General features: G+C 39.5%; 1 protein-coding gene across 2 annotated transcripts in view; it reads right to left on the reverse strand.

Moving 5' to 3' along the window:
• Positions 1–27582, reverse strand: part of ZDHHC14 (zinc finger DHHC-type palmitoyltransferase 14) — a 1825619-nt gene that overhangs the window by 126078 nt on the left and 1671959 nt on the right. For both annotated transcript variants that reach the window (XM_044063663.1, XM_044063664.1), the window contains exon 7: positions 24770–24879. In XM_044063663.1, coding sequence (XP_043919598.1) covers positions 24770–24879 — 110 coding nt within the window. The remainder of the gene's footprint in view (positions 1–24769; positions 24880–27582) is intronic.

The raw sequence follows: 27582 nt of genomic DNA on the forward strand, positions 1-27582 counted from the left end.
TTACATTTAGTTTGTCAAAAGTTCTATTTACCACGGTTTTAAAGTGGAGTGAGCAGTAGTAGGGGAGAATATGATCCTATGATACCATATCAAACCAGTTACAAGTCACAATCACAGACAGGGGCCACTGGCCCCATTAGCACCAGTGACTGCCAACTATACATGTCAGGGCATGGCTTTTAAATTCACACCATAGGTATTAAATTTTATGTGAGGCATGACTGATATAAAGAGCATTTGGTAAATGCAAAATGCTTCCTCAAATTATGACCAGTACCTGTCACACCCAAATAAGAGTTATACTGAACAGGTGCAGAGCAGAGTTATAGTCACTGCTCCTAGGATTTCATGCACATTACTCTCAGCCCAATGACATCTGATGCAGTTGCATCAACAGTAACTGAGACCTGACCAAAACTATTATTTACACTTACACACACTTATACACACACACACACACACACTTACACACACGCACACATACACACACACACACTTCCTAGGAGGGCATAATGATGCTTTTCTGAAAAAGAAAAAGAAATATATAAAGAAATGTGTAACCACAAAGACAGTAATAAAATAAAATAAAAGCCTTTAAATAGGTACACTGCTAAAGAAAAACACCAACTACAGCTTAATGATCATACTATAGCCAAACTATGGAACAATCTCCCCACACCACTATGTAATATACCTAACCACAACAATTTCAAATCCATGCTTCTCTCCCATCTCTCCTCCAAATGGGAATGTCCTTCACATGCTCCCACCTAAAACTCCCACACTACTAACTCCACACCTAAATCATCATTTCTTTGCCTACGTTAACTTAATTCAGAGATCTTGCTCAGAAATAGAAGTTATGTTCTTACCATAACGTTCCATGTTAGTTGTCTTCTTCTCGCCTTCTTCTTGCTGGATGGGTTCGGAGCCGACCTCGGCTCCCGCCACTCTAAAAGCTCGAGAGTTGGTTCCACCGCCCGAGGCTCCCCTTATATCCCACAATGCTAGGCGAGAGTTACCTCAGATCTCGTTTGTAAGCTAACCCCAGCTTATAATAGTAACAGTATAACTGTAAAACAGAGTCCACCTCTAACAACAGGAAGAAAGAAGGGTGACCTACAACCTGAACCAGGAAATATGCATAATAGCATATGTCTAAGAACGAGGTGGTAGAAAGAGAGGTCACAATCACAACTCCTCTAGGTCTGTCCAGGCCAGGGGAAGGAGGGTGGGGCCTAAGAAGAAGGCGAGAAGAAGACAACTAACATGGAGCGTTATGGTAAGAACATAACTTCTATATGTTAAGTTGTCTATCTCGCTTCATTCTTGCTGGATGGGACCGCGTCCTAGCACCTTGTCCCGGGTGGCCTAACGGAACAGACTCCTGAGCACAGTGGAACCAAAGTTAGCTCTATGCCTAGAAGCTAAATCCAACTTATAATGAGAAATGAAAGTGTGAGGAGTAGCCCAAGTAGCCGCTGCACAAATGGTGTCGATAGGCAGTCTGTCTTGGAAGGCTAAAGAAGTAGCCAAAGCTCTGGTGGAATGAGCCTTAGGTTTATCAGGCAGCTTTTGATGTCTAATTTCATATACAAGGGAAATCAAAGATGTTAGCCATCTGGATAATGATACCTTTGAAACTGAAAGTCCCTTTCTGCTTTGCAGAAAGGAGACAAACAGCTGATCAGATTTTCTGAACTGTTTTGTTCTATCCAAGTAGTACCTCAATTGACGGTGAACATCCAGGCAGTGTAATTTTTGTTCAGATCTATTGGAGTATTCTGGAAAAAAGACAGGTAGATCAATGCTTTGATTTAGATTTGACGTCGAGACCACCTTAGGCAAAAAGGACGGGTTAGTTCGTAAGGATACTCTGTCCTTATGAAACAAAAGATAAGGAGGCGACAGCTGAGTGCTTGAAGCTCTGAAACTCTTCTAGCTGATGTAATAGCTACCAGAAAAGAGTCTTCCATGATAATAATTTTAAAGAACAGGAGACTGCAGGTTCGAAAGGGAAGAATCAAAGAAGCAAGAACTAAATTTAGGTCCCAAGGAGAAGGAGGATTTCTTATAGGAGGTCTGAGAAGAAAAACTCCTTTCAAAAAGGCTTTGCAAAGCTTGTGGGACATTAAGGCAGATTCAGAAATACCCACATGAAAGTTAGAAATAGCTGCCAATTGAACTTTAAGTGTAGAGGAGATGAACCTGCATGGAAGAGTTCAGCTAGAAAATCAAGGACTAATTGGATGGAAGCAGTGAAAGGATCTATGTCCTTTCCTTGAGCCCAATATGTGAAGCGTTTCCACTTACTCAAATAAATCTTCCGAGTGGAAGATTTATGGGAAGCTATCAAAATATCTCTAACAGAGTGAGATAATTGAGGAAGCCTGGCTAAGGTTGGAACTGGAGGAACCAAGCAGTGAGGTTCAGAGAGGGGAGGGAGCGATGAAACTGACCCGACTGATGGATCAAAAGATCTGGAACTAGGTCCAGATTCCACGGTCGCTCAAGAGAAACCGATGTAGAAAGGGGAACCACACTTGTCGAGGCCAGTAAGGAGCAATGAGGATCAATGAGGCCTTCTGAGCGATAGCTTTCTGTATCACTTGAGAGATCAGTGGGAAGGGAGGAAAAGCATACAGAAGTCCCGGGGCCAAACTTGGACTAGAGCGTCTCTGCTGGGTTGGCCTGGTAAAGGGAATAGAGTGAAATATTCTCTGCACTTGCTGTTTTGGGGAGTAGCAAAAAGATCGCAGCAAGGCTGACCCCACTTGAGAAAAATTTCTCTCACTACAGAGTCTTTCAGAGACCACTCGTGAGGCATGAGTATGGCTCTGCTCAACTTGTCCGCAATTTGATTGGACTTTCCGGGGATGTGCGTTGCTATCAGAAACCGCTGAGAAGAAATCGCCCATTGCCACAGTCTGAGTGCTTCTCGACACAGGGGGTATGACCTGGTTCCACCTTGTTTGTAGATGTACCACACTACAGACATATTGTCTGTTTGGATTGCAATCGTTCCCAAGGGAAGAGAGTCTTGAAGGGCTTGCAACGCTAAAAGCACTGCTCTCATCTCCAGAACATTTATGTGCAAGTGGCATTCGTTTGGTTGCCATGTGCCCTGGACCGTCCTGCCCTGATAATGCCCGCCCACCCGATCAGGGAGGCAGGCGTAGGCAGAGTAGGAACCGGAGGGGGTTGAAGATAGGGTCTTCCCAACAAGAGCTGAGGGAAGACATCCACCACATGAGATGATTTTTGCACGCTTGCGTGATCATAATGGTGTGAGACATTGGAAGTTGCTGGTATGACCATTGAGTAAAGAGCATCCATTGAAGGATCCGCATGTGGAATCTGGCTAATGGAAGCAGAGGTATGGCCGCTGCCATAATTCCCAACACTTTCAGAACTAACCTGGCTTTGATTCTGTTGTTGTTGAAAAGGAGTGATACCAGTTTGTGAATGTCTGTTATTCTCTGATGTGTTAGTCTTGCAGACATGTTTACTGTATCTAGATTTGCGCCTATGTAGGTAATAGTGCGACAAGGCGACAAAACAGACTTTTCGCAATTTATTGAAATACCCAGCTTTTGACAAACGCGAAAAGTGTAATCTCTGGCCATCAGAAGGAGATGCTTGGTGGGAGCTGTGAGGAGCCAGTCGTCCAAGTATGGAAACACCTGGAATCCTTGTCGTCTCAGGTGAGAAGCTACCACTGCCATGCATTTGGTAAACACCGGGGGCAGTGGTGAGACCAAAGGGCAGGGCCCTGAACTGAAAATGACTGGTTCCCAGCCTGAAGCGGAGGAATCTTCTGGAGCATCTGTTCATTTTTATGTGATAGTACGCATCCCGAAGGTCTATAGAGCACATCCAGTTTCCTTTGCCCAAAGGGGAAGGATGGATTGCAGCGTGACCATCCGAAATCTTGTTTTCTTGACTGATCTGTTCAAGACACTGAGATCCAAAATTGGTCTCCAGTCCCTGTTTTCTTTGGAACTAAAAAGAACCTTGAGTAGATTCCGGATCCTTGCTGGTCTGCTGGAACTGGCTGAATTGCTCTTTTTGCAAGCAGTTTTGAAATCTCCAAAACCGCTAGATCCCTTTGAGCGGGTGGAACATCTGGAAGGGATTTTTTGACTGATTTGGAATGCGAAGAAAGGGGATAGAATAGCCTTCGAAATGATGGACTGTACCCATTTGTCTTGAGTCAGGGATAGCCAGGCTTCTGGGTACAGTGACAATCTTCCCCCGACTGCCTCCGAAGATGGGCAGTCGGGCAACACCTCAGGGATGCTGAAAGGGCTTGTCAGGGAAGGCTTCCCGATTGCCCTGGTTCTGCGGACCCCTGCCCCTAGGGCGGCGTCTACCATTGTTATTCCGCCTCTGCCTCTGGCGGGAAATGACTCTGTCGTCAGGCGAAGTCCCTTGAGATTGTTTACGGAACCACATCTTTCCACCTTTCTGGCCTGTGGGGTAAGGCCTAGAAGGGCTAGAAAATCAGACTGCGGCGGCAGAAAGGGTCTTGCCAGCAGTTTCGCACCTAGTCAAGGTTTCTTTCACTTGAGGACCAAAGAGGGATGATCCATCAAGCGGGGAGTTAGTGAAAGACGTCTTGAAGGGTCCAAAATTGCATAGCCGCATCCAGGCATGCCTACGTAAGGCCACACCTGTCCCTGCGGCTCTGCTCACTCCATCAGCCGTATGAAAGAAGGCGCATGGAGGAGTTGGTTATGGAGTTAAGGGTAGCCAGCTGCGTGTTCATCTTATCTTGGAAACCCGCAGCTGTAGGGTCCTTTAACATTTCACTCGCTTCCTTGATCAAGTCCCTTTGAAGTCGAGTAAAATGGCACAGGTAGTTCAGCGCACGCATGCTAAGTGCCGCCGACGAGAACATCCGCTTCCCGTACCTGTCCATGGACCTAGATTCCTTGTTAGGTGGATGGACAGGTACTGAAGGATCAGCTAGCTCCTTCTTAGTGGCAGCAGCTACCACCATAGCATCCACAGAAACTCCTTTTGTTAAAAACTGTTTGTCTGCTGGTGCTGTTATGAACTTGGAGGGTCTCCTGGGAGTGGGGTCCACTGAATCAGGAGCCGTCTATGCCTTCTTAGCAACCACCGGCAGGAGGGGGACAAGGGGGGGGGGCACCCAGGAGGTGGAAGGACGAGAGCCAAATGCCTCAAGATACACAGATTCGTCCTCCGAAGGGTTGAGGGCTGGCCAATTTCCCCTCTGTTTGAGGATCTCCAGAATGTCTGCAAATGAGACATCTTCAGAAGGGGAACGGGGGGAACCCTCAGAATCATCCAAATCTGTGTCTGACGTGATGGACTCAGGTGAGTCAATGTGTTTCCTCTTACACTTCCTCTTCTGAGGGGGCTCTTCTGCCAAATCAGGAGAGGCCTCGGAAGAGGATGAAATCCTCACAGGGGGTTCCTGAGGAGCTGGCTCTCTGCGGTCCGGGATGAGGGAGTGAGTCGACTTAACCTGAGGCACCGTGGGGAGGGGCGGACGGAGCCGACTGTGGAGTAGAGCCAGGCTCTAACACACTCCGCATGACCTCGAATGCACCCCTGTCAGGCAGAGCCAGAGGTCCCGCTCCGAGCTAAGAACCCCTCGGCACCGACAGTGATGGCTCCGAGGCCGATGTCGGAGCCGAACTCACCAGCTGAAGCACCGAGAGGAGAGGGGTCGGACAAGGGTCCGATGCCACTCACCCCTTGGAGCCGACGAGGGAAGTCCGGCGCCGAGATTCTTCCAAGGAAGAAAACGGAGCCGGCCACAGACAATTGTATTGGCTCCGGCGCTATCACAGTCTCGCTTCCGGCGCGGCCCGGCTCCGAGCTCAAGAGAGTCGAAGGAGGAATATGCTGATGGACCGGGGCAGGCATCGACTGATGAGTCGGGCTCTGAAGCATCTGGGCCAGTGCCTCGGACTTAAGAAGTCGACTCACTACCCTCTGAAGGTCATGATCCGACAGCCTCGATGACCTAGAGGAGTGAGATCTTTGGCTCCATTCAGACAGCAGGGGAGATCCTGGAGCCGAATGAACGGAGCCAAGAGATGGTGACCTGGACCTCTTCCTAGTTGTCGGCTCCGAAGGTCTGGTCGGAGCCGACACGGGAACTTCTACTACCTCGGCTCCGGCCGGGGGAGCCACAGAAACTGTGGACTGAGACTTATCGGCTCCAGCCGGAGCCGATGAAGGCAGAGGTTGAGAAACCTTAGGTCTCGGCTCAGTTGTCGGAGCCGAAGACCTAGATGCCTTAGAGGGCTTCCCTGTTGAAACAGATAGGGGAACCCCTGGCTTGAGTAAGCCCCTTTGTATCAATTTATTTTTCTTTCCTGCAGGACCCTGGGGCTGAAGCCATGGCACACAGCACAGGAGTCCTGCAGGTGCAAAGGCCCCAGACAGTAGACACAAGAAGTGTGAGCGTCTGTCAGAGACATTTTCTGACAGCACGCATCACACTTCTTGAATCCGGAGACCTTTGCTTCTTTAGACATTTTTAAACAGGTGTAAACAAACACACACACAAACACACTAATTACACCCTGTCAAGTTAAATTATAATAAAAACCACTAACTAGGATTTTAAAATAATACACACACACTCCACTAGGGAAGAGAAAAGGCCTGTAGGCCCAAGGGAAGAACCTAAAGTTCTTGAGGGAAAAAAACGGGAATTTTTTTGGAAGGGGATAAAAATTTCTCTAAACTAAGGGAAATAAGTAAAAATATTAAAATTAAAGGGGTTTAGATAGACTAAATTACACAAGAAAAAGTCACTTACCAAGAACCGGTAGAAAACCAACCTCGAAGCTGTAGCGGCAAACGAGATCTGAGGTAACTCTCGCCTAGCATTGTGGGATATAAGGGGAGCCTCGAGCCGGTGGAACCAACTCTCGAGCTTTTAGAGTGGCCGAGTTGGAGCCGAGGTCGGCTCCGAACCCATCCAGCAAGAATGAAGGCGAGATAGACAACTTAACATCACCTTTTTCATAAATCTTTTGCATGCATGCCTCTGGGCCTGGCCTACCTTACTCATATTCTCAAACTTTCATTGTTTGTTTTTCTTATCCATTGTACCCATAATATTGTTTTCCTCTGTAATATTGTTAATTTGTCTCTATTCATATGTATTTGTATGTCTGTTTGGGGCTTTTCCCCTCGGGTCTCCACTGAAAAAGGGTAATTCTTACCCAGCTGGACCAACCCGGTTAACAAATGCAAATAAATAAATAAATAATACTACTACCTCTAAATGGGGACACCTACAGCCTAAATACCACTGATTTTTAATCATATAGCAGTTGCAAAAGACACACGCAAGATAAAAACTTTGATTTGGAAAAGCAAGCTGTTTTTTCTTTCCATTGTTATCCAAGTAAAGAATCAAATTGCTTCCAGATTTGTTAAAATCTATTAAGTCCATAATTCAAACAGAGGAGAATACAGAGTTCTGTTCCAAGTAAAACATTTTCCAAATACAAACAAATGAGTGTTTATTTTTTAAAACAGAGCTGCTTAGATCAAAAGGAGCTACAAATACGGTAGCTTTTGACAGGAAGTAATGACTGCCTGAAAACAGTTCCACTGTAGTAAAGAGAACTGCATCATTACTGAAAGAACAGTTATAAACTTCATGTATCTTTTCCCCATTTTATATCATTGTGGTCTCTTTATTAAAAAGAACATTTACAGGCTTTATACAACAGTAGATAATAGGTAATACACTCTTTAACCAGGAAGAACTGACATGGTGTATGGCTAGAAAACAGCAGTAAATGTTGAGCACGATAAATTTGAACTGAGCCAGTGCAGTCTCCAAACACAAGGTAATACATTGGTAAAGGTGTGTACTAATGAGTTATTCTGCAGCAGAGATTTACACCAGCTGCCATTGGCAGTTCTCAGTGCCAGAAAGAGTCATAAAGAACAGGCCAAGCCATGAGTAAGTGCTGAAGGATCCGCACATCAGGGCATGTGCTTAATACAGTGCAATTTTCCTGAAAGGATAGCACAATGATTTACCAACAACTGACTCATGGCTCTTAAATGTCAGCTGATCATATAAGGCTATTCCAAGATATTGGACTTACCTTTACCATATATGGCACATGGAAACAAAACAGTAGCAAAATAATCTGGAAGAGAAGCATGCACTGCCATGGCCTCCATCAATTACTGGGTGACCACTGGTAGACAATTCCAAAATCATTCTCCAGTGAATTCACACTGGCCATTCACTACTGAAAGAAGAACAGGTATAGCTGCATATTATCAGTGTAACAATGATAAGTATCCCACCTCCTTTTAATAAGATCACCAACGGGCAACATCAACACTGTGAATAGTAATGGACCTAAAACTGTGTCTTATATTACCTGTATACCAGCACAAAGGGACTAGAAATACTAAATCCTGATAACTGTCTAGTAACACCCACATAAGCTGGAGATAAACCAGTTCAGGACAATAACAGAGAGACCACAGAACAATCAAATACACTCAATTACGATACCGTAATGAATAGTGTCAAAATCTGCAGAAAGATCAAGGAGGACCAACAGAGAATAAAAATGCTCATCTCTGTAAAATGTCAGTCTTAATACTTTGGTGAGTGTGACAACTGGACTAATACGGATCTAGACAGACCATTAGCTGTTAATTATGAGTCAAGCTGCCTATAAACCATCTCCTTTTTAGCTTTCCTGCAGATGAAAAGTTAAATATAGGAAAGGCTACTAGAGAATGGGAATAATTAAAATCTCCTTAAAGAGAAATGGAAAAATATCCAGCTTCATACAGCTTAATGCAGCATGTCCAGGCAGAAGGCAGATCATATTAGCTGAGGAGGACATTGATCCAGCCATCAGGAATTTACATACATAAAGTCACAGCAGCAATTCTCGTCGGTCACTCCAAAGGCAGCACACTGCTACTGGTGCTCCAACCTTTAATCTGCCTGTCTCAGAGCATGGAGTTCAAAATCAAAGAGTGAGAAAGAGTATAAAGTAAGATGGTGTTACAAACTCGAAAGCCGACAATGACTTTCTACAATCAGAAACACATCGGTTGTACCTGCACTAATATTTAAATGGAGATGATGGACAGTGCCGCTCATCTTGTGTATTCAAATAAGACGATGAGGCTGGGTGTTCATTTAAGTAATTTATTACACACAACACATCAGATTGGATAACTGGAACATACAACTTAAACTAGGGTTGCCACCTTTTCAAATGGCCAAAGTGGGACATTTTCAGTACAAACATCAGATTTTACAGGCCGACACACCACCCACGAGTACAGGATAAAATAAAAACTTTTTTTTAAACTAAAAAAAAGCTTATTTTTGTAGCATTTTATTTGCTTATCTTATTCTATTTAGGTATTTCTATTTCTAGATACTAGAATATATGTTTATACAAACTATACATAAAAAAAAAATATGAAAAAAAATTTTCCTAAAATTCCAATTTTTTTTTTTTTTTTTTTTTTTTTTTGTCAAGACACAACTGCTGTCAGGGAAAAGGGGGAGGTGGACTAACAAACTGACTGACTGCTACACACATGCATGCTTTCACTTCAGCTGCTCACTCAAAATGGTACTCTTGCTTGCACATGCTCTGCACTTATATGCATGTACCCATGGACTGGAATGGCTCTTAAATGTATAACACACATTCTGATCCTTATCCTCCCTCTTTGACTATTCTGTCATACAAATGAAAAATGACAATCAGATGAGCATGCAAATGATAGAGATATATACAGACAATAACAATCATGTCAGGTTGCTGTGTATTTGGGATTAGGTCTTGAGATACAACTTGACGTGTAATGTAATAATTAGAACTGGGTTTAGCAACAGGGACAGTCACTGGGGAATGTTCTTCTTGAGGATTTTCAGGGATACTTTCAGGAACAGGAACAGACAATGAAATGTTCTCTGGAACAGGGACATTAGACAAATCACGTGATAGAAAAGAAACCAACAAGTAAATCCAAAAACGGAATTGAGTCCACTGGCAAGTATATACCAATGCAGAATGGCAAAAACAATCCTTTATTAGAATAAAAACGATTGTCAGTATTCACCAACGTAAAATAATAAGCGCTTTCGTCTCCAATTATACAATTCAGGAGACTTTATCAAACAAGAACTGAACATTAAAGCAGAGTTTAAATACTAAAAGCACTGAAAATCTCCCTCCCAAATGACATCACTTCCTGGTAGATCACAAAGTTCGAGTTAAAGAAACAGTGTACCTTCCTGGCAAAGCACAAAGTTCTAATTAAAGAAACAGTGTATCTAAAAAGAACATTGAGCTAAAAACATATACAAGTGCAATTCTCATGCATAAAATAATAATAAATAAATAAATAAATAAATAATATATATTGGCAGTACTCTAATAAATATAAACAACAATAATTGTTCATGTATAATCATGCAACTCCCAACAAAGGATAAACAAATGCACAATAAACATGGAATCCTCCATTAGGTTCCATATAACAAAGTATTGGCAGCTTTGTAAAACCACGCCCTTACCATTCTGCTTTGGTATATACTTGCCAGTGGACTCCATTCTGTTTTTGGATTTACACATTAGACAAATTACTCTGAGAATTAGAGTCTCTACTACAGGCAAGATGCTGTAACACTGGCTCAGACACTGGTAGTAAAGGCTTCTAATTCCTCCTGAATTCCATCCCCTGTGACTCAATGATGCATGATCTTGGTTCCTTACATAAATGTTTCACAAGTCATATTCAGTCAAATCCTTTTGCTGTCTGCATCCTCACTATCTCTCCTTCTTTCATTGGATTTGGAGACTTGCAGGTTTTGTCATAGTAGGACTTTTGGGACAATTTCTTCTTTAGGAGTTGAGCTTTTACTGCTTTGTTGTTTCTAGCACTTGGAATCAACAAATTCTTACTGATTGATAGTGTGGTTCTGGTTTGTCTCGACATTAACCTCTGGGCAGGTGAACTAAGTAGATAGTTGTGAGGAATGTTCCAGAGATGAAGCAGATTTAGAAAAACATCAGTATTGTCTCATTGTCTCATTTAGATTTCTCCAACAGCTGTTTTGCACTCTGAACTGCACATTCGTCCAAGACGTTAGATTGTGGGTATTCAGAACTACTCATGATAGGAACAAAGTTCTATATTTCAGCCAATCTTTTGAATTGCTGACTTGTAAACTGTGCACCATTGTCAGAAATGAGTTTGTGCAGACTACCATGGACAGAAAAATGCCTCTTTAACTTCGTAGTGAGAGTACTGGACATGAGATTAGAAAGTAGGTCAATCTTGAACCAATCTGAATGACAGTCGACTAATACCAAGTAATGTTGACCACTCCATTCGAAAATGTCTGTAGCTACTGTTGACCAAGGTAGTTCAGGAATCTGGTTAGCTGAAGTGGTTCTTTTTGTTGATGTGGTTTAGTACTATTGCAAACAGAACAAGCTGAGAGTTCCTTTTCAATGTCTTTTGACATGGAAGGCCAAAATACTAGTCCTCTTGCCCTTCTTTTGGTAGAATCAGTTCCAGGGTGTCCAGGATTCAAGATGTTAATATACTCTTGTTGCAAGGATTTTGGAACAATCACTTTTGGGCCATCTTCCATCAAAATCTTATCTCTGTAAGGAAAATACTGCTGCACTTCTAGTGGTAAACAAGACTGCTTTGACGGCCATCCTTAACTGATAAAGTGGTTGAGCTTTTGGAGAACTGGATCTGAAGCTGTGTCAGTTCTAAGCTCATCAAGACATGTGGATGAAAAATTTCTCATTTACATGATTTCAAAATCGGGTTTCTCATTTTCATGCTGTTCAGTGCTTATTCTGGGCGATCTGGATAAAGTATCAGCAAGATAAAGAAGATTGCGTTTTGTGCAAACTAATTGTACTTTTGCAATTTCAACATCATGCATTGCAATCACACAGGAGTTGTGTGTACTAGCTTTTTCAAAATAGTGACCAAAGATTGGTGGTCAGTCTCGATTTGAACAGATCGGCCACAAATATAATCATGGAACTTCAAACATGCAAACACAATTGCCAAGAGCTCTTTAACTGAGCATACTGCATCTCAGTTTGGGTTAGACTTCTGGATGTATAGGATACTGGTCTACCCCTCCTGAAGAATGACTGCACCGAGACCAAACTTCAAGGCATCACAGGAAACAGTTACAGGTTTGTGAACATCATAAAATCTTAAGGTGAGTAGACTGGCAATTCTGTTTCAAGACATTGAATGCTCTTTAGTGTTGTTCCAATAAGGATTGGGTTACGTCTTTACATGTTAGTTCTCTTAGCAGTGCTGAAAGGTCACTCAGACTTGTAATAAACTTGCTCAAATAGTTGACCATGCCAAAAAGATGTTTTAAGGAGGTGACCGTCTCTAAAGCTGGCATCTCAAGAACTGCAGTTTGCTTGGAAGGATCTCTTCATAAGCCTGGACTGGTAAACAAATGACCCACATAAGTAACTTCTTGTAGCCTGAATTTGCATTTCTGAGGATTCAGCTTAAGATTCACCTCATGAGCACATTCAAGAGCTTTCCTGAGGTTTCCATCACGTTCGACTTCATCACTGCCTCCTACAACAGCACATGGAGAGACAGAAAAACTTTGTTCCATCTCACATTGAAAGACTTCACTGGCAGAATTTATCCCAAATGGCATTCTCAAAAATCAGTACCTTCCAAATGGTGTACTGAAAGTGGTTAGCAATTAAAATTTTAGGTCAAGCAAAATTTGCCAAAATTAACTTTTTGCATTTAAGACAGAAAACACAGTGGCATTTGTCATAAGGGCAGCAACTTCTATGACTGTACGCATTGGATGATGAGGTTGTTTTAGTGCTTTGTTCAAATCTCTTGGATCAATACACAGCCTAACATCATCTGAGCTTTTCTTATGAGCTACCACCACAGAGGATACCCATTCAGTTGGGTTCATCTACTGAACAAATTGCTCCTAGACTCACCATTCTGTCCAGCTCAGCTTTGACTCTGTCCTGCATGGCTACTGGAACTTTCCATGCTGGTCAGATGACTGGGCTTACTTCATGGAGTACACAACTTGGAGTTTGCCTAACTTGTTTTCGAAAAGTTCAGCATAGTTGGAAAAAACAGTTTGTGTGAAATTGTTATTGTTATACTGCTTAGCTGGTGGACTTGTCTATTAAATGAAAGCAGTTCCATTTTCAAACTGTCTCTGAGGCCTAACAATGGCAGCACATGCCTCTTAACTATGTAAAAATGCAAGTCATAGTTGTTACCAGCAGAGTAACATGAAAGCACTATTGAGCCTTTGGTATGAATTTCTTCACTACCATAAGCAACAAATGTCTCAAACTTTGCCAGATCAAACTTCTCAGCAGCACTAACTTTGGCAAAATTTTTGCTGATATAACATTGCACTTTGAACCAGTATCAACCTTGAGCTCTACTGGTCTTCCATTAATCAGAACAGTACAAAATACTTCATTCTTTGCCAACAAATTTACTGCATCGACTGTTTCACCAAGCACAGGCACACCATCAACACAAAAATAGGGTTGCAGCTTTCTAGTTGATCAACTTGCCTCTCTGAATGCTCTCTTTTAATAAAAGAATGTATCCCTTTAGATTTAAGAACCTTTTGAAATTATTCCACTTTTTACATGTGTAGCACTGCTGACCAAAGGCTAAGGACTTCTCTCACTTGGGCTCATGGCTACCTCCACAATTACGGCAGTTGACTATGAGACTTATCACAGGTTTTGCTGAATCACCCCTCTGCTTTATTGAGTGTGCCTTGGATTTTAGTGAAGCTGCTCTGGGTTTTGCTAGAGAGGCCCAGGGTGTCGCCTTGCGGTTAGGCCTGTATGTTTTAACCTTGTGCTGCATACTATCAACATTAGCACTGGTAGGCACTGCAATCACGCATTTTTCATTTGCAAGCATATTTGTGTGCTTTTCTGTGAACACATGTATCTGACAAATCCCTACTGCCTTATTCAAAGTTAAATCACTGTCTCAAAGAAAAATCTTTCTCAGTGCATCATCTTTAATACCACACACAAGCCTGTCTTTTATCATCTCATCTCATCTCTTAGGTCAACAAATTTGCACATTTTGCCTGGTTTCTTAAATCAGTTATATATTTTGCAAAAGTTTCACCAGACTTTTAATCCCTTCTGTAAACTATGTGCCTTCCCATTGTAATACTTGTTTGGGGGTTACAGATTTCTTTAAATTTATGTTTTAAGCACTCAGGATCTTCACGCATTTCAGCTGGTACCACAATATGGTGATTTTGCCCCTTCCTTACATACACAGCTGGAGCATACACAAATGAGCGCTCCCTTTCAATGGATCTGAACCAGCTAAATTAAGCAGAATAAATGCCTTTGTATATGCGTCTTTATCAGGAAAAGCAGCCTGTATGACAATATTGTACTCTTCTTGAAACACCTTTCAATATTCAGCAACATTATTATCAAACACAAGTGGAGCAGATCTGCAAAATCCTTTTGTCATGTCAAGAAAATTTCCTTGTAATAATATATAAAGACACACCAGGTACTTGAAAAATATTCAACTGCACCATAAATTCTTTGAAATGATGTACTCTATTAAATAACTGTATTGTAATACTGCACACACTGGCCAACACTTTGTACACTTCAGATACTTTGAAAAACTTTAGTTAATATGAAAAAAAAAAACCACATGGTGAAAAAATAGTCTTTTTCCCTTTTTTATAAATATTATGCAATTCGGAAGTTATTTCAAGTATTTTATCAATATATTGTGGTTTTGAACATTTCGCTTAATTAGAAATTTGTTTTGAATGCTTTATTGCATATTAGTTGAGTAAAAGGTCATTTAAACAAGTTTTAGCACCTGGACTTATCTTCCTGCCCAGTTTGCGAGTTGTTTGAGCATCGGGTGATTCACTTCTGTATATTCTCCAATTGAAACTATGTGCCTCATGGTTTTGAAGAAGTTTTACTCTGGATCCCATTCTGACGCCATGTCACTCCTCTTGTGTATTCAAATAAGACTATGATGCTGGGTGTTTGTTTAAGTCATTTATTACACACAACACATCAGGATGGATAACTGGAACATAAAACTTCAACAAACTAAATGACTAAATGCTACACACATGCATGCTTTCACTTCAACTGCTCACTCAAAATGGCACTCTTGCTTGTATGTGCTCTCTACTTATATGCACATGCCCATAGACTGGAGTGGCTCCTTAAAGTACAACTCACACACTGATCTAGAGAGAGCAGAAGAAAAATAACTGTTCTAAACCTTTATCAGTTTAAGACTGGTGGGTTGAATACAAGGGAGCTCCAGAGAAAAATCAGCTAGGAATTAGAAATGAGCTGAATTTCTTATGGCCATGTATAAATGATAAGCTAGGACAAAAAACAGTGGAGGAAGTACGGGGGCATCACACAATTGCAGAAATGTCTACCATGTACTGACAGTACTAGCTACTGGAACTGTCTCAATATGATAAGAATGAATAATTAATCAAAAACATTTTTAGAAGTTTTTTATCCAGTTCAAATATATGTTTGATTATCCGAACAGTTTGATTACCCAAACTACCCTAGGTCCAATTAGTTCAGATAACTGACTCCCTATTTTTTAATTTCTCCAAATCTTTTGGGTTTCTATTATGGTGACAGGAATGGACCCCATTCCCAAGTCAAAGTACGATTAAAGTTCATGAAATTAGTTTTGTTTCAATCTTTCATATCAGCCAGAAGTGCTCTTTGCAGCACCCGCATTGTGCTCAGTAATGACTCCTGCAGTTCATATGGGGTTACATGTATTGGTAACATATCTAAATACGATTGTAAATTCTCTTTTATAAGACCTGTTGCTCATACTACTATTGGAACTGACTGGGTATCTTTCTTCCACATTGCTCTTGTTTCTGCTGGCAGATTTTGATATTTTATGACTCCGTGTCTCTCTGTGCACAGGACACTGTAGTCACTGTGTGTGGCAATTTCAATGATAAATGCTTCTTTTGTCTTCTTTTCCTGGACCACTATATCCAGTTTTTTAGCATCTAGCTTCTGAACTGTTGGTAATGGATGGTCCCACATGATATAGACTTCATCCTTTTCTATGATGCTTTGTGGGTCATGTTTCCAAAGTTTTTCAGCCATTTCACTACCATAATGTTGGCACAATCTCCAGTGGAACAATCTTGCCACATTATTATTCCTTTCAGTATACAGTTCTTCTGCCATTAGTATTACAAAACCTACATTAGTCTGTTTCTCCCACAAGTTCAATGGACTTTGTAAGCCAACATGTACATTAGCCCACTATCTTGGGCTGCCAATATTAACCTTTCATTTCTTAGTTTGAATTCATCTCTCCTTAACAATTCCTTCCTGATCAACATGAGGTTCTTCCAGAAGTTTTCTATACTTGCAACTATATTTATGCATTTTCCACATTTCTTGCCTTCTCATCTGGTCCTCCAGCTTATATTATTTCTTTTGTTTTTTTGGCACATTCAGTTGCTGCCTGATTTTCATCTACTTCTGGTGTGATTTCCATTCCTGCTTGACGCCAATATGCTTCTGCTAGATTAAGCAGAGAAGTCATCTTTGACTTATTCTCCTCATGTTTCAAAACTTTCGCTACATTTGGGTCTTGTGAGGTCAGCAGTTATGTGGGTATTGCAATGATTTTTATAAATCATTTGGTGAACATGAAACATCCTTCTTGTTTTCCTATCTAATCTATCCAACATGTTTTGGGGCCAGTCAATCACTCCAAAACTGTAAGTTAGGAGAGGAAGAGCAAACTGGTCTATAGCTTGGATTTTGTTCCTAGATGCCAATGTTGTTTTCAGGATTAATTTCAGTCTTTTAAAGTACTCCTTTCTAAGTTTTACTTGCATTTGTTCATGTTTTATTGTTGATCCTTCATCAATTCCCAAATATTTATACACTCCCTCTTGCTCAAGTTCTTTTATACCACATTCTTGTCCCAAACATGTTTTCTTGGTGCTGCTGTTTTCCTGCATTAAAGGTTGCTTTTGCTCATTTATCAAGACAAAATGACATTCTTATTTCATCTGAAAAACTTTTGACAACTTGCAGTTGTACTTTCAGTTCCTCATCTGATGAGCTATAAAGGTTCCAAATCATTAACAAGCAGAAGATGAGAAGTCTTTACACTTTGTTGCTTTCTAGGAGTTAAATTATAGCCATGGCCTAAGCTGTTAAATAGACAGCCTAATGGGTTAAGGGCAACACAGAATAGCAGCAGTGACAGAGAGAGTTGCGATTTTTTTATCCCTGGAATAATAATTTGTCCTTTATCATAGCTTAATTGCAGAATGGCTTGTCACTGTTTCATGGTCAATGTAATGTAGTTGATCAGTGTGGGGTGTAGCTTATACATTTTTAAGCACATTTATATCCATGAATGTGGGATACTATCAAATGCTTTTTTGTTGTCAATCCATGCCATACTTAAATTCTTCCCCTTTTTACAGTTCTCCACTATGACTTTATTTAACAGCAAATGATCCTTTGTTCCATATGACTTTCTTTTATTGCCCTTTTGTTCTATTGCCATAACAGACTTTTCTTCTAAATGACTATAGACTCTGTCAGCCTCAATTCCAGTGTATAGTTTATATGTCATCGGAAGGCAAGTAATACGTCTATAATTTTTAGGGTAGACTGAGTTCACTCTTAAGTAGGAGCATTGCTTTTCCTGTTGTTAGCCAGGTTGGTGTCTGTTCCGGGTGTGCATATAAACAGTTCTTACTCATGGCTAAGTCTTCATGCAAAGATGTTAATACTTTTAACCAGAAGTTAGGTACTACATCTGGGCCTGGGTTTTCCAATTTGAGGCATTTCTTAACTTTGTTTCAATCTCCCTGGCTGTTATTTCATCCCATTTCATATCCTGTACCTTTAAACTTCTGATTCTTTCTTTTACTTTTTCTATCCATTTAGCATTTTTGTTATGTTCCACAGGATCTTCATAGATACTTCTCCAAAATGTGTCTACCTCCTCTTTTTTTGGCAGTCTTTCAATTCCTTTTACCTTATTTCCCAATTCTCTATAAAACATTTTTGGGTCGAACATAAATTGCTTACAGCTTGTTTTCTTCTAAACTGAGGGCACATTTTTTGTTTTCCATTTCCTGTGGGCATTCTATTGAAAGTTCTATTGCATCTTGATGTGGAACATTCTCTTCAATTTCATCCTGTGCCACCCATTGCTCTGTAATATGAGAATTCACTGGTGTATCAAGCCTCAACATTAACTGTGTCAGAGTTTATACAGTTTCCTGTTCCTTCCCTTGCCATCCAGCTTCAAGTGAATGTTTATACTGGTTTCCTGTGAAAGGCTCCAAAATATCTTCATATGGCACCTGACCAATTGCTTTCCGTTCCACTGGTTTCCCCTTAATGTGTTCTACTGCTCTACCCTTTTATGGTCCTTTCTGAATTAGATTTTCTACACTGAATCCCTCACTTTGGAGGTACTCTGTAACTTCAGTTACTATTTCTTTAACTCCGCCATTACTGATCTCCTTTTCTACTTTTCCAATGTCTTATTATTTTTGGATTGTAAAGTTTTCCATGTCCAGATTCCTTTGCCTGTATTTCTCTTCTTGGTGCTGCTCTTTTTGTATTTATTAGTTTTGCTTTCTCCTTTGCATAGATATTACACCATATTAAGTTTCTTTTTCTTTCCCATGTCCATAGTTCTTCAAACATTTCCTGATCTTCCTGTTTCTCCTTACTTTGGGGACTTGTTCCATCATGCAGTGATGAAACCTGTGTTAGACCTTCTATATCAAATCCTTCACTTTGCAGGCACTCCATAACTTCAACTTCTATTTTTTAACTTCTACTTTACTAATCTGATTTTCTACATTCTCTCTTTGTCATATTATATTTTTATTGTGAAAATTTCCATGTCTGGATGCCTTTGCCTGTATTTCTCTTTGAATATCTTTGGGGCTGCCTTCTTTATGTTGATTAATCTGGCTTTCAACTTTGCATAAATATTGCACCATATCAAATCTCTCTCTCTTTTTCCATGTCCATGTTTCTTTTTTATACTTTTCAAAAATATCTAGGTTTTGTTGTTTACATTTTCGCACTTCCTCAGATGCTTCTTTTTCTAAACAGATGAACGTTTCTTGGTTTATATACTGTTTTTCAAAAATCTGTTGTATTAATGACCATTTTTATTTGAAGCTTTTGACAGTTTTTCTTGCAGAAGTATTTTTCTTTCCTCTAATTTCTCTCAATCTTTTTGTATATCTTGTGTCTGGAAATTATGGGCTTTTTGCATAATAGTAACAATACACAAATTCTTTCTTATCCTCAGTAGTCCACACTATCCTCTTTATGGCTCTTCTTTGGCCTATCAGTTTTTGTGACTTTTGTGGACTGCTACTTCCTTCTACAATGGGGGAGGGGGCATTCACCCCCTGGGTCTGGCCTGGCCTCATTGTAGGAATGTTTCCGTATTTTGAGGATTCTACAATGTCATTTTTTCCCAGTCCTGGCACCAGTGCGCATACCAGGATTGGGCACTTTTTTATCTCGAGTCTTATGCACCCAGCTATCTTTTTAAAATTTTGACCTACTTCTGTCCATGATATATGCTATATAAATATAGTGTATATATCAGTGTTGCCTTGGTGAGATTTTGTAGAAAAACAGGGTCCACCTCACGAAGGTACTCACCAAGACTCTACTGTATGTGTATTATGATGTGTAGTGTAGCATGTGTATATATTTGTGCATTATTTGTGTGTTGTCAATATATAAACAGATTGTGTTATACCACCATAGATCCTTGATTAATATATACATTCAGCATTGTTTCTGCACATGTACACAAAACTCCTGAAGGATAAGGAAATCCAGAGCAAAGATAATAAAGCAATCTGCATCAAAAGTTTCACTTACTGTACAGCCATGAATTTAGATAAGTGGAATGCAAATGTGTCTGTGCAGAGCATGAAAGAATAAAATAAATAAACACTCAGTTTATGTATTCCACTAACTGCTTTGGAAAATAAACACTTTTACTTAGAGAGCCTCTCCCTGCTGCCAAAGATATATATATATATATATGCAGACATATATATATATATATATATATATATATATATATATATATAGATAGATATATATATATATATATATAAAAAAAAAAATATATATATATATATATATATATATATATATACACAGACATATAAAATATATATATATATATCTATATATGTATATATATATATATATATATATACACATATATATATATATACACACACACACACACACATATATATATATATATATATACACACACACGTGCATGCACAGTGTATATCTGTATACACATATATATATATATATATATATATATATATATATATATATATGTACACACACACACACACACACACACACACACACACACACACACACATAAATATGTACAACAAACTGAACCTGAAACCCTTTGAAGAAACTCACTAATGTTCTGCACATGGAAAGATGACGTGTGATTTAAGACTGATTATACAATGACTGTCTATTAATATTCACAAAGCACACTGATTTGTCAGCACAACCAGCATGCTTATTGCAAATCTGAGCATATACCAATGGAAAAAGGTCCGGTTGCCTGGAGTTTTTTACATTAATAGATGCCATAAAAATTTTACTTTCCTTTTACTTAAACCAAAAATAAAGAAAGAAAGAACGAAATAATAAACTTACAAAACCGAACACTTGAAACCAGCGAGAGAGATGGGAAAGACAAAAATAAAGGAACAATCAGGTATGTTATGGCAAACTAAAGAAACGTACCTGATTATCCTTTTATTTTCTATGTCCCATCTCTCCCGTACTTTCAAAGTGTCCTGGTATCTTTTTTTAATTAAAAAAAAAAAGGGCAACAGAGATCTTCCTTTCTCCATTGCTGTATATACACACCTGTCACACAGCACTGAGGTACTGCATAAGTGTGGGAATGAGATTCCCATCCGCATGCGCAGTACATAAAAAAAAGGCAGCGGGATATCCAAGGAAAGTGGAAGAACGCCACAGAGCCTTCATACAATGACATTATTTAAGAAAAGTAAGCAATGTTTTTTTTTAAATAATGTCATTGTATAATAGCAATAACTGACTCCGTGGTGTGCTATACTGAAGATTTAACCACGGTCGTCTTAGTTTAATCACTCGGGCTTTGCCCTCATGGTTAAACCACACCAACCATGGGTAAATTTTCAATATACCACAACAGGAAGAGAACGTTTACAACTGGATGACTCTATAATAATAAAGGCGGCAGATAAAGGGGGTCCAGTTGTAATTATGGACAAACTATATTATGGTTCTAAAATGAAAGAACTATTGAGAGATGTGAACACTTTTAAGGTTATTGATCACAAAGTTATTGAAAGTATGCTAACAAAATTAGAGAATACTTTGTATGATTGCCTGCTTGATAACTGGATCACTATTGATTTATATAATTTAATACCAGTTATTCAAGGGCTCCTGAAAAGTCACAAAAATACAGTGTTTCCACCCCTGAGGCCTATAGTCACAGGACGTGGATGGGTAACCAAACCCATTTCAATACACATACAGAAAACACTTAGACCAATAGTGGGCAAGAACATCCATATTCTTAGAGATACTAAACATTTTCTGATTGATTTATTTGAATATGTGAATGATAAGCAGATGCATGAGATACATTTTTTGATGGTAACATTAGATGTTCATTCACTTTTCACCTCAAACACGAATGAACTGGGTGTAGAGATTTTGAGAAGTCATTTAGTATCAGATGGAACACTCAGTGGCATATGCATTGAATTCATTTATTAATGGGACAAGTTTTAACCAATAATGTGGTGATCTTTGACCACGATATATATTTACAGAAAGATGGGGTGGCCATGGGCACTTCAAGTGGCACCAGTTATGCGAATTTGTTGATGGCCTCCTAGGAGAGAGAATATGTTTTTAATGGTAAATGGCCCCAAATTTTATTTTATAAATGCTTTGTGGATGATCTCTTCCTGTTATGGCAAGGAGGGGATGAGGAGCTTAAGAATTTCCATAGGGAAATGGACAATAGTACATCCTTCCTAAAATCTGATCTTAGATATTCGGATACCATCACAGATTATTTGGATGTGAAAGTTTATAGAACTGATGCAGGGGGAATATCGATAAGAGTCCATAGGGAAGATTGCCATAAGAATACACTTTTCTACAGGAAGAGTACGCATCCCAAGCACATATTTAAAAATGTAGTCAAAGGACAAACCCTTAGAGTATCTAGATTGATAGCACAAGATGAAGTGTTCAATAATGAAGTGCAGGACCTTAGAGAAAGGTTCAGTGAGACAGGCTATGCAGACAACAATATTGGATTTGCCATGAGTGAAGCTATGGACTTGAGAAATACTGTTGGCAAACCATATTTTTCAGTGGGACAAAATAATCGCACTAATTTGATGATGGAGATGAACAACACGCTCAAGGTGCCTATCATTACACGAATGAGGTCAATAAAATAACAGATATAGTTAATAAATATTGGCCTATACTTATACATGATGGGCACATTAGGGAGATAGTGGGTGATAAACCCAAATTTCTCTTTAAAAATAAAAGATCTCTGAAGAGACTTCTCAGCCATTCAGATAACACAGAGGGAGCTGCCACTTATTACAGGGGTACAGAATTATGTAATAAATGTAACCGATGCCAACAGATTGATACCAATAATGTGTTCTTGCATCCAGACACTGGGAGGGAGTTCAGGGTTAAAGTGTCAGCTAACTGTGACACCTTGAGTATAGTATATTTGGGGTGTGTAATCAATGCTTTTGTTTTTATGTGGGAAAGACAGATAGAAAGTTCAGATATAGACTAAGGGAACATCTACTAAGCATTAGAAATTTTGATATAACTAATGCACTGGCCAAACATGTATCAACAGAGGGACCTCAACACACTTTCAGGTTTTTAGTTATTGAGAATGTGAAGGAAAATGAGAGGGGAGGTGATATAAAAAAAAAGACAGAGACATCTGAAACAAGGTGGATAATCAGGTTGCAAGCGGACAGGGGTAGGGGGCCTAAATGATAGTGCCCCCATTAAACCTATACTTAAGATTAGGACATTTCACAGATGAAATTTAATATAAATATAGTGAATGTGACATACTCTGTCTATGACAGAGTGTATATTTTGTTGATGAAATGCAGCAAATACATGAGGTGTTCTTGTTGACTGTAGTTAGATATACATTTTTTATGATGTTAGGCACATGTTTTCAAATGTATTAATATGAATGATGTATTATATATTTTAGAACTCATAATTATTTTTATGTATATTTTTGTTAGGGCAAATAAGGATTTGTATAAATTAATTCTCTATATATGTGTTTTTTCACATACATAAATTTTTTGTCCTGGTAAAATACGGTTCTAGATACTGATTAACACTTCTTTTAACTCTTAATTGGAAGAATGTGTTGATTGGTCAATGTTTAATTAATTGGAAGAATGTGTTGATTGGCCAATGTTTGATTAACTTTTATATATAAAGATTTTTATGGTTGTTGGTTTTATTAAGGTCCGAAGAAGTGGGGAGCCAGTATCCATGAAAGCGCTTACCGAATAAAGAGCCTGTTAACACTAGCTTGAGACATCTTACTTTGATTAGAATGACTCAACCCTCTTGTTTGTTGGTTGGATCCTTGAATGCTGCTGTGCTATTCATTTTTTCTTGGTTTTATTTTCTTGGATCTTTTTACTAGTGTTGTGACTTTGTTGGAGCTTTTTATCTTCTAGAAATATTACTGGCTTTGCTGCAGCAAAATAAATAAACAAATAAAACCCGCCACTATTAAGAAATTATCAAGTGCACACCATTCTAATCCTCATACAATGGAAAGCAATGCCATGCTTGCACTTTGTTATGCAATTAACTTTTTTTTTCATCTGTTTACCTTAGTTGTTAACTAGTTTTAGTATGTAATAAAGGAGTCAATTAAAGTGAACTTTTTTATCCAAAAACATCCCTCTTAGCAAATCAATAAATAAAAGGGTCTATTATGTAATACCGAAAACCATTTTCTTGCATTCAGCATTTCGGCTAAAAAGTTCTCGTGGAGATCATTTGATTGTTGCTTGATTACCATACAATTTGCAGTTGTGTACCCCTCAAAAACCCTTGATGTGGGGGGACTGCCCCATACTCACAATCTCGAAGTATACTACCTCAGAGGTGTCACTACCTTTCAGAAAACTGAAATACACTTTTATCATTTTCTCCAAGGTAGCACAAACTTGGAGGTAGTATGTTTAAAGACTAGGGGTGTAGAAGTAGAGACCCAAATTGGATGAATGCAGTGGGTGCAATCCCTGTCAAAAAATTGACACAGTAACATCATCTGTGGTTCCCAGGATGCTGGGATGCTGAACGTTATAAAATCAATATACGTCCAAAAAGACCCAAATGAAACGATTTATATTCCTGTAGCATAATATACAATTTTCTTTATACAACCATGTTAGAACATTTAAAACTGATGAAACAAATATTTGTAAATGATGACATTTAAAGGGATAACTGAAAGTTTGCACTACGTGAACTGAATGCACATTTAGGGCTACCTGCTTGGATCTTACCTTGGAGGCAAAGGCCCACACAAAGCTGCACAGCAGTTAGTACAGATGTTGCCATAGCTGTAGGGATTGTAGTTTTCTTTACCTCTTTTGCTTGACCAAGATCCCTTTATCTATAAAAGTGAAGAAAACAAAACAACAAGGAATATGCAGCTAATAACATATGACCTGTGGTTTAAAGGCTCAAACTACACAAAACAATTCTGTAAACCAAGCATTTGTGCATATAAAATGTATTCCTACAGCTATAAAGACTCTTTGATTTCGCTCAGACTCCAGATCAGACCAAGTGTTGGAAGTTCTCCTCAGCTTACATGGTAGAGTCTTCCTAAATTGCATCCTGATGAGAAAAAAAAAACACTGATTTACTTGTGTTTCATCAGAAAAAGGGTGATGACACCATGTTTTCGGTTTTCTTATACTGAGGGTTTCAAAGTAAATCTTAGATGACTGATTGAAACACATTTACTATAACACATACACACACACACACACACACACACACACACACACACACACACACACACACACACACACACACACACAAACACACAAATACACACGTATGTATGTACTTATGTATGTCTAGTTTGCGTGTGTGTGTGTGTGTGTATATACACACACACACATTATATATATATATATATATATATATATATATATATAAACACACACACATAAATCTATATATATCTATATGTATATGTGTGTGTGTCTGTATATATAAATATATTACCCTATTAATCAATATATATATATATATATATATATATATATATATATACACATGCATGTGTCTGTACCTTTCTCTCTGTCGACCCACACATGTAGACTAATTGTGTGTGTTTATGAGAACCATCCTTCAGGTATTACAAAATTATAATTTAGGAGAATGCTAGGATGAAAGGATCCAGCGTTATGGTATGTACATATCTGCTTTATCCAATTAATTCCATCCATTCAATCCAACATTTAGGTCAGAATTCTAAGTTTCTACAACTACTGCTACTTGGGTGGCATCATGTAAGGAGACTCTTTAGGACTATGGCTCCAAAGGAAGGCCTAGCTCTTGATATAATAGCTCACTTGAAATGTTTGTCAAGGCCTCCTAAACAAAGTTGAGATCCCATGCAGGGATTTTTTCCCTAACTTGTGGCCAAAGAAGGAAACCATGTCTAAGGAATGCTTTGCAAGGTTAGTGGAATTCCAGAGATTGTGCTTCTTGACCAAAGTGAAAGTCAGAAATGGCTGCTAACCGAAGCTTTATAGTGAAAACATTACAATCCGAGTTGAATAACATTATTAAGAAATGAAGGATATCTGAAATGGGAGGGAAGAAGTGGTCAGTGTCCTGGGTGGATGCCCAAATAACAAAGCATTTATACTTCCTGCAATGCAACTTGCAGCTGGAATCCTTCTGTGAAGATGAGGGGATCCTAACTTCATTAAAGAAAGGCATGGATCATTGACCATCACTGGAATTGAATAAACCAAGCGCTCAGAATTTGAGGATGTGAAGATCCAGGTGAGACTTCTTGGATGGGTGGGAAAGAAAACCCCTTGTGGGATCCAGAATCCAGGGGGAGGGACTCTCTGATATGAGGCCAGAGAAGAGGAAAAAAAAGACCTACCCAGAACAAAAGAGGGACAATTAGGATTTCCACGGATTTGCATCTGCTTGCTTTCTGTCAGAACCAGAGAATTAGGGGCATGGGGTAAAGGAATACAGCAGACTGGGAGGCTATTGCCCAAAGACAGCATCTCTTGCGGACTTATCCCTCTTGAGGGATCAAATCAAAGAACTTGCTGTACTCGGTGCTGTATGGGGAGGCAAATATGTCACAGCAAGGGCTGGCCCCAGTGGTCAAATCTCTGCTGTGCTCCCACTGGACTACAGAGACCACTCGTGAAGCATTAGGCTAGACCTGACCAGCCTGTTCACAAGGAAACTGAGTGACCTGGTCATGTATGTTCAGATTAGAAACTGATGCAAAGCTACTGTCCACTGCCACAAACTCTTTTCTTCCCAGTATAGGAGATATCAGCTGGTTCCATCTTGGTTGTTAATTTACCAAATTACTGTTATATTGTCTGTTTGAACAGAAATCATGACCTCAGAAAGGTAATCTTGAAATTCCTTCAGTGTTAGGAGGACTGTTCATACCTTCCAGACACTGATGTGAAACTTAGCCTCCTGTTGCCTCCACAATACTTGGACCATCCTCAGCTTGTAATGCCCCCACCCTAACTATAAGGAATCTGTGGTGACCACCACTGCTTGCAGCTGTGCAGCAAACCATGTTCCAGTATGTATGGGGAATGTAGCCACCATTCTAACTGTTGCTTGCAAAGACTGGTTATGGTGATCAGTGTAGGCAGATGTTACTACAGCTGGGACCACTGAGCTTTCAGGAACCACTGTAGAATTCTCATAAGCAGCCAAGCAAACTGAACCATAAGGATAGATAAGGCCATTAATTCCAGAATGGCTGTGAGTGAGGTGGCTAGAAAACATCTTGGAATGCTTTTGCTAAAACTGGTTTTCTTTCCAAGGGCAGAGATACTGTTGACACAGTCATGTCCAGATGACAGCCAATGAAATTAATTGTCTGAGTGGGTTGAAGAATAGATTTCTGATCATTTATGGAGATGCAAAAACAGTTAAGTCCAAAGCCAAAGCCAAAAAAACACAGGAAACACAGTAGAATAAAATGAACGAGTTTACTGGTGCATCCAGTACCTCGGCTTACACCTTCAAAGGAATAACAATTCCACCACATGGGTTTACTTTTATACAATTCCTTGACTGAATTCAA

This window comes from Protopterus annectens, chromosome 1.part0 (assembly GCF_019279795.1).
Source record: "Protopterus annectens isolate FY-2018-M chromosome 1.part0, PAN1.0, whole genome shotgun sequence".
Taxonomy (NCBI): Eukaryota; Metazoa; Chordata; order Ceratodontiformes; family Protopteridae; genus Protopterus; species Protopterus annectens.